Source organism: Lepidothrix coronata, unplaced genomic scaffold, assembly GCF_001604755.1.
Source record: "Lepidothrix coronata isolate B3197 unplaced genomic scaffold, Lepidothrix_coronata-1.0 Scaffold43, whole genome shotgun sequence".
In the NCBI taxonomy this organism is placed as follows: Eukaryota; Metazoa; Chordata; class Aves; order Passeriformes; family Pipridae; genus Lepidothrix; species Lepidothrix coronata.
Window position 1 is genome coordinate 1,665,933 of NW_016690223.1, and position 16,441 is coordinate 1,682,373.

The 16,441-nt window shown below is 43.4% G+C and overlaps 1 protein-coding gene across 1 annotated transcript; it reads right to left on the minus strand.

Moving 5' to 3' along the window:
• Nucleotides 1-4,230: 4,230 nt before the first annotated feature.
• Nucleotides 4,231-15,437, minus strand: CALM1 (calmodulin 1). The gene is made up of 6 exons (XM_017813825.1): nucleotides 15,244-15,437; nucleotides 12,209-12,239; nucleotides 11,106-11,249; nucleotides 8,990-9,096; nucleotides 7,372-7,507; nucleotides 4,231-7,141 (listed from the first exon to the last, which is right to left on the minus strand). The coding sequence occupies exons 1-6, from the start codon at nucleotides 15,244-15,246 to the stop codon at nucleotides 7,113-7,115; spliced, it is 450 nt and encodes a 149-aa protein (XP_017669314.1). The 5' UTR covers nucleotides 15,247-15,437; the 3' UTR covers nucleotides 4,231-7,112.
• Between the last annotated feature and the right edge of the window lie 1,004 nt (nucleotides 15,438-16,441).

The window sequence follows — 16,441 nt, forward strand, 5'->3', positions numbered from 1 at the left end:
CAAGAGTTTTCTCACTTTTATCCTTCTAATTCTCTACCCCAATCCACTGGAGAGGGGAGTGAGCAAGTGGCTGGTTGGGCTGAGCTGCCCATTGGGGTCAACCCATGACAGTGGAGATGAAAAAGGGGCAAGGACTGTGGAAGGAAACCTAGAAAGGTCTGAGAGATACAAGCTGGGCCTGATATGGGTAGAGAATAAAATGGAGAGGAAGAGGGCGGGCAGGACAGGCAGAGGACAGGAGGTATGGGGTCATGGTTACAGGGGATGGGTGGAAAAGCATAAGGCCATTAAAGCCTCCCGCAGAGCCCTGAGCTGCTCTCACAGTCCCAAATCCACCTTTCCTCTGCAAACCTGTGGGCAAAGCACTCTTTCCCTATTTTGGGTTGGCTGAGGAAGCAGAAGAGCTTTGCTTGTTGTCCCTCTGTTACCTCAAGAGGTCACAGAGGTCTGTTCTGAACCCAATGGCAGCAGCTCAGATGATGACTTACTGGGGTGTCACCATGATGCCATACAAGAGAATTTCCTGTGCTGGGGGTATAGTTCTGCTTTCACTCAGTAGTAAATTACAGAATTGAAACTTTGAGCAACAGAAGCTTAAAGTTATGCCTCTAAGTTAGGAAGTGCTGGAATTGGGATTTTTTTGCCACTTTTTTCCCCTGTTTTCCTTTTACCCTCACATTTTGTGGTCTTAGCATGAAATCACCCTGTTTATTTCAGTTCTTTCTCTTCCCTGCTGTTCTGGGCATGAATTGGTGTGGTGCAATGAAAGAAATACTGCATAGTTGATGGGTTTTCTTTTTTTTTTTTTGCATAAACCAGGCAATGCGTAGTGAGAGTTACAGGGGCTGAAAGAAGAAAGCTGACCTGCCGGACACAGCAGGCCGTTGCTGCCCTGGAAAACAAGCACTTGTGGTCTCTGCATGGAGTCCTTGTGTGAGGTGGGGTTGACCACTCAAACTCAGTTGTCTACAGGCAGTCACATCCTCTAAGCATGCTGGACAACAATGGCCTGACCCAGAGACTTGGACTGATGTGCAGACTTGAAGGACGCTGTTACTGACGAGATGTCTTTGTACCACACATAAGACATGATTATGATTCTGACAAATGAAAATGTCTCAGACTGAGCTCTCAGAAATACTGCTTTGGACTCCAGTGCCTGCACCTCAGCTCCTTCTGTTTGATGAGGATAAAGTATGTCCTTAATGCAGTGTGTGTCCTTAAAAGAAAGCAGTATTTGTGAAGCACTCAGATACTTCAGTGTCATAGGAAAAATTGAAGAAACTAGTAGTTCTGACTTTGGAATAAGAGCTGGGTAGTAGGTAGTGACTAGGGTATGGAATAATGCATTCAAAAAGAAAGTTGCAATGAAATATTTAATACATTGATGCAAAGATGCTGTGGGCATTTTAGACAGCGTCATAAAGTTTGGCAATCGCATTTGCAAAGGCCAAACTGGGCTTTCACGGATAACATTACCTGTTTGGTTTTTTTTATTTTGAGTACTTGAGTTTGTAGCCCTAAGACCATTTTTTTTCCAAACTGAGCAACAGCACCACTTCTAGAAAACTTAACGCCCAGGGAGCTCACAATCAAATATTTATAGCTTTATGGGCAACAAATACTCTGCAAGACAAGACTACAAAGAAGTTCCATGCACAAGTATTCTTTTTGCTCTCACTCTATCCACTTCTCTCACCATACCCTTTTTTCGAACACTTATTACATTGTCAGCATTGTTATTGGCAATCCCACTGCAAACTAGTAAAATGGGGAATGATGTTTAATGCCTTTTTATGGATTTCTCAGTTGATTCAGTTGGGTCCTATTCAAATATTGTGTTCATTTTAAATGCTGCAAATGGTGGAGCAACCGTGACTTTTGTTCAAGAATCTGTTTTTCAAATACATCATATTTAGAGATCTATAAATAAAAAAAATTCAGAAATAATGTTGATTAATTTAAGGCAATTGGCACAGTTTTCATATTGTACTTCAACGACTATCTTAGGAGTTGTTTCTGTCAGGAAAAGACTGCACTATGAATAATTCTTTCAGTATTTCTGTGGATGCTGACTTCTAAGGCAACTGAAACAAAAGCAGCTCTTCAGAGGAGGTTTATGCAAGATTTCCCAGCCAATGAAGCTTCTAGGAAAGATCAGAGAGAACAAGAAGACACCACAAACGAGGCTGTGGTACTCAGTGCCAGGTAGGGCTAGCTTTGTCCAGCATCTGTAGGGATGTTGGAAAGGACAACTTGCAACCTATTTATTGGGGTCACTGGTGGCAATGCTGGGAGACCTGCTCCTCAGCTTTGTTTCTGTAGGATTGCTATATGGTGCTGGTGTCACTCAGCATCTCAGACTCCACAGGGACATGGGAGAAATTTAACCCCCTGCTGCAATACACTCTTTTTTTGTATCAAATGGTTGGTTTTTTTTTGTTTCTCCTGGAGTTCAGTAGTTTGGTGCCTGGGAGGGCTGTGCTGTAAAGCGTGCTCTGCTCCTGTTTACAGTCACTAGTAGGATGGAGAGCAATACACTCATTTACTGCTAGGTAACAGCTGTGCTTAATCATCCATGGGACTGTAAGACGTCCTCTTAGTGTCTACCTAATTAGCAGCTCTGCCATTTATTGGAATATTTGGCCACTTCAGTTTGAAAACTGATTTATTACTATCAAAGAAATTATCAACTCTTTCAAACATCCTCTGGATGCTTCCCTAGGATACTCACTGATAGGGGTTCCTAGAATGTATAAAATCTGTTAAGTACTTGAGCCTTCATACAAATTTTCTATAGCAAACAACACCAAGAATCTTTGGAACTCCAGTTCTTCACACAATTCATCATCTAATTCATTAGTTCAAAATCTTGTATTTGGATTTAAAAAAAAAAAACATCATCATTATTTTGGAATTGCAATCCTGTTACGTAAAAATCCCCACACAACTTTATATGTGTTTGTCTTACTGATTTTAAAGGTCCACCTGCTCGATTTGCAAGTATCCTATTTGGTCTCCTAAATGTCAGTCAGGAAAAACATGGCATCAGCCTTCATTGGTTCTCTTCACTTGACAGATATATGTCTGCGTGTCAAAAGAACATGCTGTGGTTCTGCCACAGTCCTATCTGTCCCATTTAACTTAGTCATTGAATTGAAAAAAAAACTAAAACAAAAAAACAAAACCAAAACCAAACAAACAGAAACCACCCCCCCCGCCCCCAAAAAAACCACAAACCAAAAGAAACCACCACCAAAGAAAAAACCCCAAACCCTAATTGGATTGCAGTAAGACAAGTGTGCTAGTTTCATGGTAGGGGAAAAGCAAGCTGTATTAACTCTGACATTTCTAAACCCCAAGACTGTGGTTTTAGCTTAGGATGGATCCTGGGAACAAGGATCTGCTTTCACACACGTGCTGCAATACAGGGACCAAGATACATTCTGACCCCACTCTGCACTTGCCTGGACAGGGTGCAGGGGCTGGCAGCCTCAGCAGTGTGCACTGCCCACAGATCACACACCCACATGTGCATTTAATGCATCAATAAATTTCTTGAACAGTTTTTTATGTCTGTGTGACAAATGACTGGGGGGGGTAAGAATTTTCTACATCAGTAACCCTCCCCACCCCTTGCTCCACCCCACTCCACCAAACAGATGCCCCGTACCTGGAGACATTTCAATGCCTAAATTATTAATAAAATAAGCATGATAATGAATAATCTATGTTAAGCATTTTCTTACCCTTTATTTTTTCATTATGATCAGAAGAGGAATATGATTAACAGCAGTTTAAACTTTAGCAGTACAATTTCAGTATTAAATATAAAACTACACTGCAAGTTGATGTGTTTTAAAAATGGTTATGTATACTCTAACCTTAAATTTATGTATCAAATACAAGTAACTCAATTGTTTCTTGCCTTGACAATTAACATATCTAACAGGTTTCAACAAGCCAGACATCCATCTTTTCCATTTAAAAAAAATAAGCAAGCACACCAACTCTTATTCATAGCAAGGGAGTGTAAAGATTCAACACTTTCCTGAGTGTTGTGCAAAGAATAACAGGTTCAAGAAAGTCAGTTAGATAAATGTAATGATAAACCTAAAGCTAAGCTGGAGGACCTTTTGATTAACTTCATATTTCATATATTACTTGCATCAGTTGAGAGCAACATGAGTTACAGAACTTCCATGAAAACAAGCCACTTACAAGCAGGTGTTTAAGCTTGATCAGTTTATTAAAAGGATTATATGACACGGTTGCCTGCAATAGCAGGGGACTGGATCTGATGACCCAGGAAGTTCTTTCCAGTCCCATGTTTCTAAGCCATGCACCAAGTGTATCCAGCCCACACTTTCACATTTGGAAAAAGCCAAAGCCACACACACACGCTCACAGGAAAAAAAAGTAAAAAAGAAAATAAAAAAGAACCTCGATGACACCATTTCATTTTCTAGATATTCACTATGCAGAAGGGAACAGAGCTAAAGTCCTGTACAGAGGATACATTTACTCGAGGTTGATGTGGTACTGAAGTCAGTTAATAATTAGATACCTCCAGGCAGATTCAGTTACAGGGCATACCAACACTGCACACTGCCAGACAATTTCTAATCAAGCCAAGAACCTCTTGCAGGATGAGGTCTGTTTGCTAGCAAGCACAGGGCACACTGAATAAGCTAAAAGCAGCTGTTCTTAAATGAACTACCCTACCAACCGTGAGTGAATGACAGATAGATGGTAAGAAGCATTTACCTACTAGATAAGATCTCTGCACACTCAGGCAGAAGTAATTAGTTCAGAGCTGCAACCATTGCTCCTACCTTGCCTGTCTCTTGAGTATGTTCTCTTTAAAAGCTGGTCTACAGAATCAGTGCAGCCATTCTCAAGCACTACTGAAGTAGCAGTTTGCAGCTGCTATGCAAGACTCCACTTTCAAATGGTAGTCAGACATTCCCATCATGTGGCCAGTTTGCTAAGACAGCAGCCACAGCAATCAGCCTTTGCAACAAATGATATCTAAACAATTGCCTGCATTCAGCCCATCTAACCTTTAGGCACTTTGTTAAGGTGTCTGGGTCCCTAGTCACCCAGGTCTCCCCCCACCCCCCAGGAAAAGAATAAAAATATCAGTGAAGGCAGATAGTCTCAATTGCCTTCTGGAGGTGTCTCTTGACCCCTCACTGAGCAAAGCTGTATTTCAAGCAACCAAATTCTTAACACAGGCACCTCAGTTAGACAGGATGAATGGAGACTTGCATCTCTTCCAAGAGATAGTATCAATACTCTCCAAAACCAAAGGCAATTAAGCAATTAAGGTTTGCAACTCTAGTTACATTTGGAAACAAACTTACAGTCAAGTGATTATGCAGTAATCCCTCCCTCCCAAGCATAAAAGCCTTCCACATGGAGGCTCTGCTGCTAAAAAAAAAAAAAAAAAAAAAAAAAAAAAAGAAAAGAGAGAAAAAGCATTCTTCTTTCAGACAAAGAAGACTGCACACGGCTGCTTTGCCACTCATTCATGGGTAAGCTGAAGGATCAGAGAACATTTATTCAGAGAACTGGAATGACTAAGCACTGCTAGTGCATGCAAAGCAGAAATAACAAGATTGTTTTTAAATTAACCCTAGTCCTCTTCTCCACCCCACAAAATTCATGCAAGTGTTTGAGAAGATAAGTCAAGACATAGCCCCAGTTTCCAAAAAGGCTTAGTTTGGTTTTTTTAGAACATACTGTAAAATGTCCTTTTGTTTTCTTTCTGTGGGTAGATAAATGCATTTTTGGCATGTTTGAGAATCATAGATATCTATGAAGTCCATGCTGTTTAAATTCTCCAACTAGTTTCTACAACCTGTCAAAAAGAATAAGCAACCTATACATGTTTCCCCAGTATTGACATGCATGCTCAGAGCTCTCCACTGTAGTGAAATGAGGTGTTACTTCTGTGCTGATAGTTGACGAGTCAGCATTACACGACTTTGAGACCAACTAAATTAACATTGTCGTAATATGAAAGGCAAGCACAAGTTCATTTATTTATAGCAAAGGTCTTGGGTTACAGGAGGTCAGTTCTTGCCATCTTGAAAAGATAGGGGATAACTTATTGCATACATGTGCATTATAATTTAGCAGCAAGTCATTCATAGAAACACTTCCCTCCTACTGCTTTTTTGGTTTATTATCTCAATTATATATATATATTTTAACTTTACAAAGCATTTAACACCACCTTTAAGTTAATGGTCTTTTATTGGAAAAAAAAGACTAGCATTTACAACTTGGAATGGACATAAATTGTAATATCTTGAACAGCAATGTTGATAGTTGTGCTGAAGTCCACAGGCTACTCCGCCAGCTCCAAGTCATGGTACAGAAGGTTTTAAAAACATGAGAGTCCAAAGATGCTCCCTTGGTGAAGGTTTCTTTTAAAAATTTTGTGAACGGTAACAGCCTGACACCCGTTTCACTATAGTGCAATGCAGACAATGTTAAACCAGTATTTTAACACAGACATGCCATCCATAGTTAAGATCATCGTATTTTTGGAGCACACTGCTACGTACAGGAGAACCATTCAACCTTTAGGGCATTTTCTTTAAGTTTTGCATCCTTCAACCATTTTGCTGCATACCATCCTGAGGTATAAACCAATTTTAAAGTAAACCAGCTATGACAATTTACACTACAAATTGAACTAGAATCCACTATTGAACAAAAGAGTGGATCCTTTAGGTTGTTTTTTTCCTTTTAATACACATGTCTGACTGTGCTCAATTGTCAAGCTGCATGCATGAAAAACTGGCCAGCCCAAACAGTGTAATAGTCATTAGCAAATGGAACTTTTGAGTTCACTAAGTGCTTCCTTTTTTTTTTTTATTTTCAAGGTAGTACAATTATTTATATTGTAAAACTGATGTTTAACTTCATCTTTTGGGGACAGGACCACCAACCATTACATGCAGTTTGTGGACAGAAGGTAATTTGACATTCAGTTTTGCTATACAGAAACAGAATGAATAAATGAACATTTTTTTTGCAAGAGGTAAGTAAAAGATTCAATTTGATTCTTCTAGAGGAAAAAAGGTGTAAAGGAGGTCTCTTCACTTTGCAGTCATCATCTGTACGAATTCTGAAAAGATAAAAAAGTCACTGTGATTTAGTGTCTCTAGAGTACTTCAACTCAAAAATGTCTTCAATACAATTGGCATAAAAAAGCACCTTTCACTGCATCCAAGGTTTTGTCCACAAAAGTGGACAAGCAAATAAACCAGTGTCTCAAGTATTAAAAATTAATGCCTTATACAACAGGCCTTCCTCAGTCTGAGTAATGGTTTTGAGTCAAGACAAGCATCTTTTTACCTTCATAGTTGACTTGCCCATCCCCATCAATGTCTGCTTCTCTGATCATTTCGTCTACTTCTTCGTCTGTTAGCTTTTCTCCTAAGTTTGTCATAACATGACGTAGTTCTGCTGCACTGATATAGCCATTGCCATCCTATGAGAGAAGAGTTGCACAAGACCATGAACGACAATCCCGACACTGATTAACTCAGAAACTACATCTAGGTTTCCAGTAACTGCTTCTGAATTAGCCTCATGGCACTTGGGACAGATGTACAGACCTGGCACACGGTACATACTGCAGTATGTACAAGTCCCACTGCCTTATGAGGCATGCATGACACCATATCCTTCTATACAATTACTGTGCTGTAATAACAACTGCATGCCTGACTTGTCCTTGTGATAAGGTATTTTTAATGGTATTTTGAATGCTTTTAAAGAGCTTTCATAAATAAACACAGAAACAAAAAGAAACAAAGTTTTTGTTTAGTCTCTGCAGCCTAAGCAAGGCCAAAGAGAGACCCATTTCGCCACCAGGAATAAAGTCAGCTTTCTCTTCTGTGTTAGCCACCTTCACTCTGGTTGTAGAGATAGTGTTATGTCAGGCTTCTTGGATAAGATAATATAGAATGAAATCAAAGAAAGTATTTATTCATAAGGAGTTGTGCAAAGTTTTGTGGGGGAAAAAAAAGGGGGAATGACACTTCTAAGCTAGTGTCCCCATTAGTAATACCTAAACCTAATCTCATCCTCAGCCACTTCAGAAATCCCATATACTGGAAGAATACATTATCTGAGAGCAGGACATGGCCATCACCAGCAGATAACCTACCTCAGTGGCTTTAAACACTAATCTAGTCTGCAGAAAGAACCCCACAGGGTAGATGAAGTACTAATCAAGTAACTTCTAGCACATTTTCAGCTAAGTACTAGAAACTAACACTTTTTTCTATAAAAAGTAGTAGTAAGGCCGCCTTCCACACATGTGTGTGCATCAGCTTCGCAGCTGCACCAGCCACACTACTCAACACAATTCTCTTATAACATGTCATATCCTAACAATCCAAAGAGGGGAACCCTTGTTCTGGAAAACTGACATATGCTCAAGTACCCTTAAACAAGGTGGAGGAAGCTGACCTCTTTTAAGTTTTTATGAAAGCAACTTCAAAGTTCACATGTTGAAAACAAAACATGCAACACTTCATGTCCCTCTAAATACTGATGACATCATCTTGACTTTAAAAGCTTCCATAAAGTAGTATAAAACCTTGTGCATCCATGCAAATGTTTCCTCACTCCACCCCCCAAAGTCCAAAGGTACAGAAAAATCCTCCCCTCTGCCCACACCCCTCAAAAAAACCCCCAACATTCCCCAAGCATTAAATTCCACTCTTCCTAAGGAAAGGCCAAAAAGTTTTCCTCATAGATGAACCTTAAGCTTAGATTTGTTGTGTAAAGCAGGCAGAACCAGCCTGAACAGTCCTAGTTCTATTTTCAGAACAGTCCCTACTCTGTTTCTAATTCCTCTGCTTCTACTAGAGGACTTTTTCTCCTCCTAGATAAGAAGAGAGAAAACACCGAGGAAAATATAAACATTATTGCTTCTAAAGAGTAGTTGTACTTTTATTAATACCTTGTCAAAGACTCGGAATGCCTCACGGATTTCTTCCTCGCTGTCTGTGTCCTTCATTTTTCTGGCCATCATGGTTAAAAATTCAGGGAAGTCGATAGTGCCATTGCCTTAATAAAAAGAAACTTCCAAAAATTAAACTTCCATGCTGTTCTCTATTATAAAAAAAATCTGGCATTTTACTTAGCCAAGATTGACAGATCCTCTGTTAACTATACTTATAGAAGAACTGGTTCGTCTCTCTAAATTGCTACCACTGCTTTTTTTTGTATTACAGCGTGCAGTAGCCACAGCAGCCACTGTTTCAGCACAATGAAATCAACTGTTGCCTTCTCTCCAGGTCAAGCCATACCATTTGCCACCCAGGCTGCAAGTAAAATGTCAGTCTGATGCTCCAGTCTTAAAACATAAGACTCATCTTTACTTCAAATCACTCCCACAGAAATGAATCTTTTAGTTTCTTTAGAATCTCTCAATTGCTATGGAATACTCCAGAATGAAATGTATAATAAAGCTGGCACTACAAATCCAGGTTATCTAAAATTTTGGAGAACTACATTTCACTAAACTGCACATAAATAGTTGTTTCTTTCTAAAAATCAACTGCCTTATCAACCCAAACTGTACACCACAAAAGCAATGCACCATTTTAAGGGGGCAACAAGGATCTGCAAATTCCAATGACAAGAGAAAAGCTGCCACTATTTGTTATTACCAATAATCTTAGCTGTAGGTGTTCTTATAGGTATTTGACTGTAAAACTGAAAATCCTTGTTTAACATCCAGGTCTCACCCCTAAGATTTTTAAGCTTTGAATGAAAAGTAACGATGTAAACTTCAAGCTGCTCAAAGCTAGGAGAAAATCAGTATCGTGAAAAAACTAGATTTGCATAGTCAGGATTCAGCTTTAAATGCCAAAAAGGCTTATTAAATAGTTTACAAAACTGAATTAAATACTGTGCAACTAAGAGCTACCCATTGCTTGAAAGAAGTATTCAAACTCATAGTGTAAACACAGCAAAGCAGCTAAATAAATGCAGTTTAAGAAAACTCTTGCATCCTAAGGATTCCAGCCTGAGACATACACAGCTATTTATTATCATGGCCAGCTTTATGTACCAGTTGAATATGAGTACATCTCATACTCAGCTTTGAAAAATCCTCAAAGAACATGTAGAATAACAGCAAAGCATTCTGCTGTAAACCAAATTTAAACAGATGGGCAGGCATACTTATCTGAAGTCCTCAGTTTCCTTTTGTTTTAAATCTACCAGAATAGCCTTGTGCTCTGCCGCCTAGAGAAGTCACTATACACAACCTCTGTGTACCACTGCAAACCCTGAAGTTTTTCATTATTTGCAAAGACTTATCAATTAAGGTCAATTTGCACTTTTAAGAAAGTAGTTTAAATAACATATCCTGATACTCAGATAATTTATACTCTTGCCAATACACTTTCACTCTTCTTTTACAAAGATGTTAAAGAAAAATCACTGTCACAACCAACATGAGACCAAAGGCTTGACATCAGTTGAAAAGCACTTTTCCTTTTTATAACTGTTAGCCCATGTGGAGTTTCAGAAACAAAATGTGTAGTGACCCTTTCTGGCATGCATTTAAAATAATTTTGTTAGTCTTGATGTGGGAAGGGTTTTCTTCCCCTATACCCCCATCTATTAGGGGGTCTAATACATTACATAGACTATATAGTCTCTTCCTGTTGTGTTAAACTTCCAAGAATTGAAAACACTATTCCACTCCTACCAGTCTTACCACAAATATTGGTAAAGTTATCAAGAGCAACATGAGCTGAAAAAAACACGTACAGAAAAGATGGATGGAAAGACAGGTTAACATCAGGTCAGGGCAAGCCAGATAGCAATGGGAAGCCTGTGACCCATAAAATATTAAAGACAAATAGCATAACTTTGCCCATCCCCCCCTTTTTGCAGTCCCACTAATGCTGCTAGCATCTTTGACTACCTTCTGAGTTTAGATTCTATCAAGCATTTTGGAACTGCTTTAAGGGGTCAACGTCACAGTCTTCCCTATGCAGTCTAAGCCCAGGTGTGGAGGTCATATATATTTAAGATGATCACAGCACCTTTCCAACACTTACCATCAGCATCTACCTCATTGATCATATCCTGCAATTCTGCTTCTGTTGGATTTTGACCCAGTGACCTCATGACAGTCCCCAGTTCTTTTGTTGTGATAGTACCATCACCATCTTTGTCAAATAGGGAAAAGGCTTCCTTGAATTCTAGAGGCAGAAACAGTCCCAGTGTTTAGTAACATCACGAGCATGAGAGAAACCACATATGAAAAACACATTCCACTGACAAGATCTGGTAAAATTCTAAGAAATATTTTCTCATTTTATCTAACTGTTCATGTATTGAGAGAATGAACACACTCAAATACCAATAAAAAAATTACTTATAGTACCAACACAATTTGCACAGTATATTCAAACTTATTTCATGTGGCTATTATCTGCATTACAACTCCATAACGCATTTCCATGCATCTGCATCTTGCCTGAGGCACAGTTGCTCCGTAAACAGCAGCTGTTTGCAGTAAGTGAAAGGACCCACTGGGTTCCCTTTACCATTAACAGACTTATAGGAACAAAAGCGTTGTCATTTACCACCTATTTTTAAGGCAGCAGACAACAGGAATTAGTGTCAGCCAGAAGTGGGTGACTGGTCTACAAAAGGTCAAATAACGCTCCTTCTCCCTAACTAGTCTGAATTACAGGTAGTCTATTAAAAGTTTCATTTAAAAGACACTGGCTTATAATAATGTGCAATAAACACATATGAGATTTATTTGTTGCCATTTCACTTCTAGTTTATCTTCATTAAAGAGTACCTAGGTCTGCTTTGACTCCAAGTAGTGCATTTGAGTCTAGCAATTATTTCTGTTTGCAGGAAATCTAGAAGTACTTGGCTCAAGTTTGAAAGTCTAAAAAAAAAAAAAATCATTATCTGTAGTCCAAGGAACAAGCACTCTAAATGAAGAGGCAATGAACCAGTAAAATTCCAGAACATTTTTGTTTGTTTTTCTAGTTTGGTTTCAAGTGAGTGCTTTTCAGAACAGTGTTAGTAACAGACGTAAAATTGTCAAAAATGGTTTTTTTCCATTATGTTTGAGATAATTTATTTTCTTTTAGTCACAAGAGTTAGCAAAAAAAAAAAAAATTCTCATCAAAACACTTACCAGCAATCTGTTCTTCAGTCAGTTGATCAGCCTACACGAAGAATAGAACATTTTAGAATACTGTTCATCTCTAGCTATGTCAAGCCATGAGGCATTTCCTTTAAATTTCAGCAGTGATTTATCATTATCTTCACAAGCCACTTGCAAACCCTGGAATTCTGCCTCTGCAAGGAGACTCCACTCACCTACACCATACAGCTGTTTCCAAATGCATATAAGCTAACTTCTTTCGGAACTGCACATGAAGCAGCAGACATGCCATCCTGCAACTTGGTGAATCCAATTTGGTCCAGTGAAGGACACAGGCAAGCTCCTTGCAATTGGTCAGAGAGGCATGAAATCCTTAATGACATGTGTTTGGGGTTTCGCATCACAGTCACTCCCGGCAGTACAGTGCCCCAGCAGTGCGTGAGGGGATCTGCACACGCGTGGGCTGACAGGCCGCCCACCGCTCCAGCCCTGCCCGCCCTCCCCGCCTCACCGCGGCAACCACCGGCCCTGGTGAGCTCCACAGAAAGGGCTCTGCTGGAATATTAGGAGGAACTACAACTCAGTATTACGCAGATTTTTGCCACCTCTGACAAAGAAAATGACAGTTTTCATGTATCATATTTTTCCCCCTCAGCCAAACAGTTTGAGGTGCTTCATCATGGTATACGGGTTGTTTTATACATAATTTTAGGTGGTAAGTTTTCAAATACCTGCTTATGACCTTCTGTACATCAAGAGGCCACTGCGGCATCCAGAGGTATACAGCCCTGCGGGCAATCAAACAGGCTTTCCAGAGCTTAACTGTGCTAGTCACATCCTTCCAGAAGCCTCTCCCTTATCTATGGATAGAGCATCACAAAAAGCTCCACTGTTTGGACTCAAAGGAGCTAACCAGTTCTTTATGGAAAAATATGCCTTTTTCTAGTAATTAAGAAAGGGGGGGGAAAAGGGGGTTTTACACACCTAATCACAGATACTGGAGAATACAAGGCACTAACTCCTCTTAAACTCATCTTATTGGACTTCTTACCAACAGAACAGAGAATTTTGTCCATCAGAGAAAGCAGGCACCTTTACTGTCCAAAAATACTATTATTTAAGTATAAAAGCACTTAACTGCAGTAAAGAGCAACAAATCCAACAGAGAATTAATCAGCTACACAATCTGCTAAGCTCACGCACAGGAGAATAGGGCAGGGTTGAAAATCTGCTCTCTCTGGAAAGGGAAACACACAGATTTCACCTGTAATTAGATGTTGCAGGGTGGAATGGTGGTGTTTGTTTGTTTTTATGTCTGTATGTAACGACTAAAGAATTCCCTATATGCACAGTGTGTTGAGTGAGGGAGAAAAGGGTAGAAACAGTACCAGCTAAAGACAGAGTTCAAATTTAATAAATCTTCTTTAATAACAGCAGAAGGCTTGTGTTCAAAATCCAGTTCGACTTCCTGCACTCTTTGCGATTTTCCAGAAAATGCGAGGTTTTACTTAAAGATTATCTAAGGAATTTACATAACAGACTCAGTGCCCTGCAGAACAGGAAACAGAGCCACACCTCGGCAAAAAACCTCCAGCCCACAGTACCAGCTCACTGCCCCATTAGTCGAAGCTGGTTGAACGTTTCTAAAAATCGTATTTCAAATTCAAAAAACAAACACAGAAAAAAACCCAAACAAAACCCCTGAAAACCTTCGCACATCCGGCGATGCCCGAGGCACACAACCCGACTCTACACCGCAAAGGGTTCACCTTCCCGAGCAACAGGCACAGCCACTGCCGCTCGCCCCAGCTACAAGACAAAGGTACCCAGGGCTGGAGCCATCACCCCACCCAGCCAAGTCATCAGATCCTGTCCTGGTGATGTCAACCTTCTCCTACGGGAAGGGGAGATGCAGAGACAGAGCCGAGGAACACCCAGATTGCCAAAAAGCGATTAGAGGTCAGCCTGCAACTGTATCGCCGCTCTCGTCGGAAGCGAAAAGTCACCGGGAAAACCCCAGCCCTTCCTCTGGCTCTCTCCCGCGAGGAGCGCGGGCTGGCCCCGCAGCGCCCGGAGGATGCTTTGCGCTGCGTTCCGGCGGCACCGCCGGCCCGGCGGGGCGGGAGGCTCGCAGCCCGCCGGCGCAACAGGCGCCCTTCCCGGCCAGCAGCCACCCACTGCTGCAGTGCGTCCCCGATTCCCCTCCCTCCCTCTCCAGCCGGGGGCCACACCACGTCCTCATCCTTCAGCCGCGAGGGCGTCTGGGCTCCCTCCCCATCCCCCTTCCTCCCCCGGGTAGCGGAGGCAGCGGCTCTTCCCCCGCAGCCCCCGGGGAGAGGGGAGGCTGCACCCCCTCCTCCGAGCCCCCATGTGGGCCCTGGGCCGCTTCCAACCGAGCAACGCGCACTGCGCCCCGGTCCCCCGCGGCCGGGGGGTGCGCGGGGGCCGGGAGGAAGAGGAGGAGACATGATGTAATGCAGACAGCGATGGGCTTCGCCGCCGCCGTTGCGTTTTTTTTGGGGGATGGGGGGGCGCAGTAGCTGCAGCGCGGTGCCCTCCCCCGGCCGCCCCCCCGCTCCCTGCGCAGTGCAGCTGGTGCCGGAGCCGAGCGGGATCCTCGCCCGCAGACCCGCGCCCCGCCCCGCAACGCGCCCTGCCCGGCGCTGGGGCCGCGGCCCCGGGGAGACGCGCCCGGCCCTTTCCGCAGGGGAGGGGAGGCGAGGCGGGGCGGGAGGGCGCGGGGCCGGGGCGCCAACACGGCAGGCCCGAGGAAACGGGAAGGAAGCGGCGGATGAGTAAGGGCCGCAGCCCCGCGGCGATCCCGCGAAACGCGGCGGGGAGGTGGAGGGGAGGCGTCCGCAACCACCAGCCCGCTCGCCCCGCGGGGATCCGGGCGGGAAGGGCTCCCGCTGGGCTCCCCCCACCCCATTCCCCGCTCCTCCCCGGGGACAGCCTGGCTCTTCCGACCCGACAGTCCCCGACTCCGCATCGAGCCCCCTGCGCGCCTGCCCCCGCACCAGCCCGGCCGCCCCGTGCCGCGCCCAGCGAAGCGAGTGAGCCCCTACCATGGCGGGCCCGGCGGCGGCTGCACGAACTGCGCGACCACGAGCGGCGGCTGCTGCCTCCTCCCGGCGCGGCTCGCAGAGTGCTGGGGCTGTGAGCCTGCGCCGTCCCGCTATATACGTGGGGCTGTATCCCTCCGCCGGAGCGGGGCCCTTTTCCCTCCTCCCGGCGCGGTATGTGCGAGGTGACTGCGGCGGGCGGCCCTGCCCCCTCCGCGGCCCGGCCCCGCCCCTCTGCCGGCGGGGCCGCTCCCGCAGCCCCGCGGCCGAGCGCGCCCGGAGGGGCGAGGGCAGCCCGGCCCCGCCAGTGGCCCTTCCCCGCTGAACGCTAGTGCCTGCGCAGCCGGCGGGGAGCTCCCTCTCCGCCGGGTTCCCGCCGCTCTGCGGGCTAGGACCCGCGGAGCGAGGGCATCTCGGCCGAGCCGGTGCTTTTTTTATTCTCTAGACAGCATCCCCGCCGGCGGTGCGGGCCCGCGCTCCCCCGGGGAGCCCGGAGCGACACCTGGAAAGGGTGATGGCGCGGGGACGGGGAGAAGCGTTAATAACGTTAATTTTTTTTTCGGTGACAAGGCGGCTGCTACAGCGACTGTAGAACTGAAATGTTGAAGCAAGCACAGCTGCCTTTTTATTAATCATAGGGCTTTTGTCAAACGCCAAAATGCAGATGACAGTAAAATTCAAGCCAGAATCAGATGGCTTACAACTGAGGTGTCGTTTCAGCCCCTTCTCATCAGAACGGCAGGAGCCTGCAAGTGAGAGGCAGCAAAAGCATGTCCTGATGTCAAGTGTTTTCTTCATTTCTTCTCTGTCAGGTCTGGGCTTGAGGATTTTGTCCTCCAACTGGTAACAGCCCAAGTAAATACTGTAGCATTCAAAATGTACTTCCTTTAATAGGTATGGAAGCACAAACAAACACAGACCCACATTGGAATCTAGGATTTTGGTTCCATTCAGGACAAATTCCCTTAGATTTTGAGATTCCTTGTAGTTCAAGATATTTTTAGCTGAAGGTTTTAGTTTGGGACTCTCTCTGGATTGGGAGGCTAGCAGTATTTTCACTGAGGTCATAATTCTAATAAACCTGCTTGCAGTATAGCACTAAATCTAACATTCATTTGCCTGTTTTTCTGATTTTGAAAAATAGTGCATACTTTCAGTGTTTGAAATAAAGCCAAAATCAGTTTGGTTCTGTTTGTTTAAC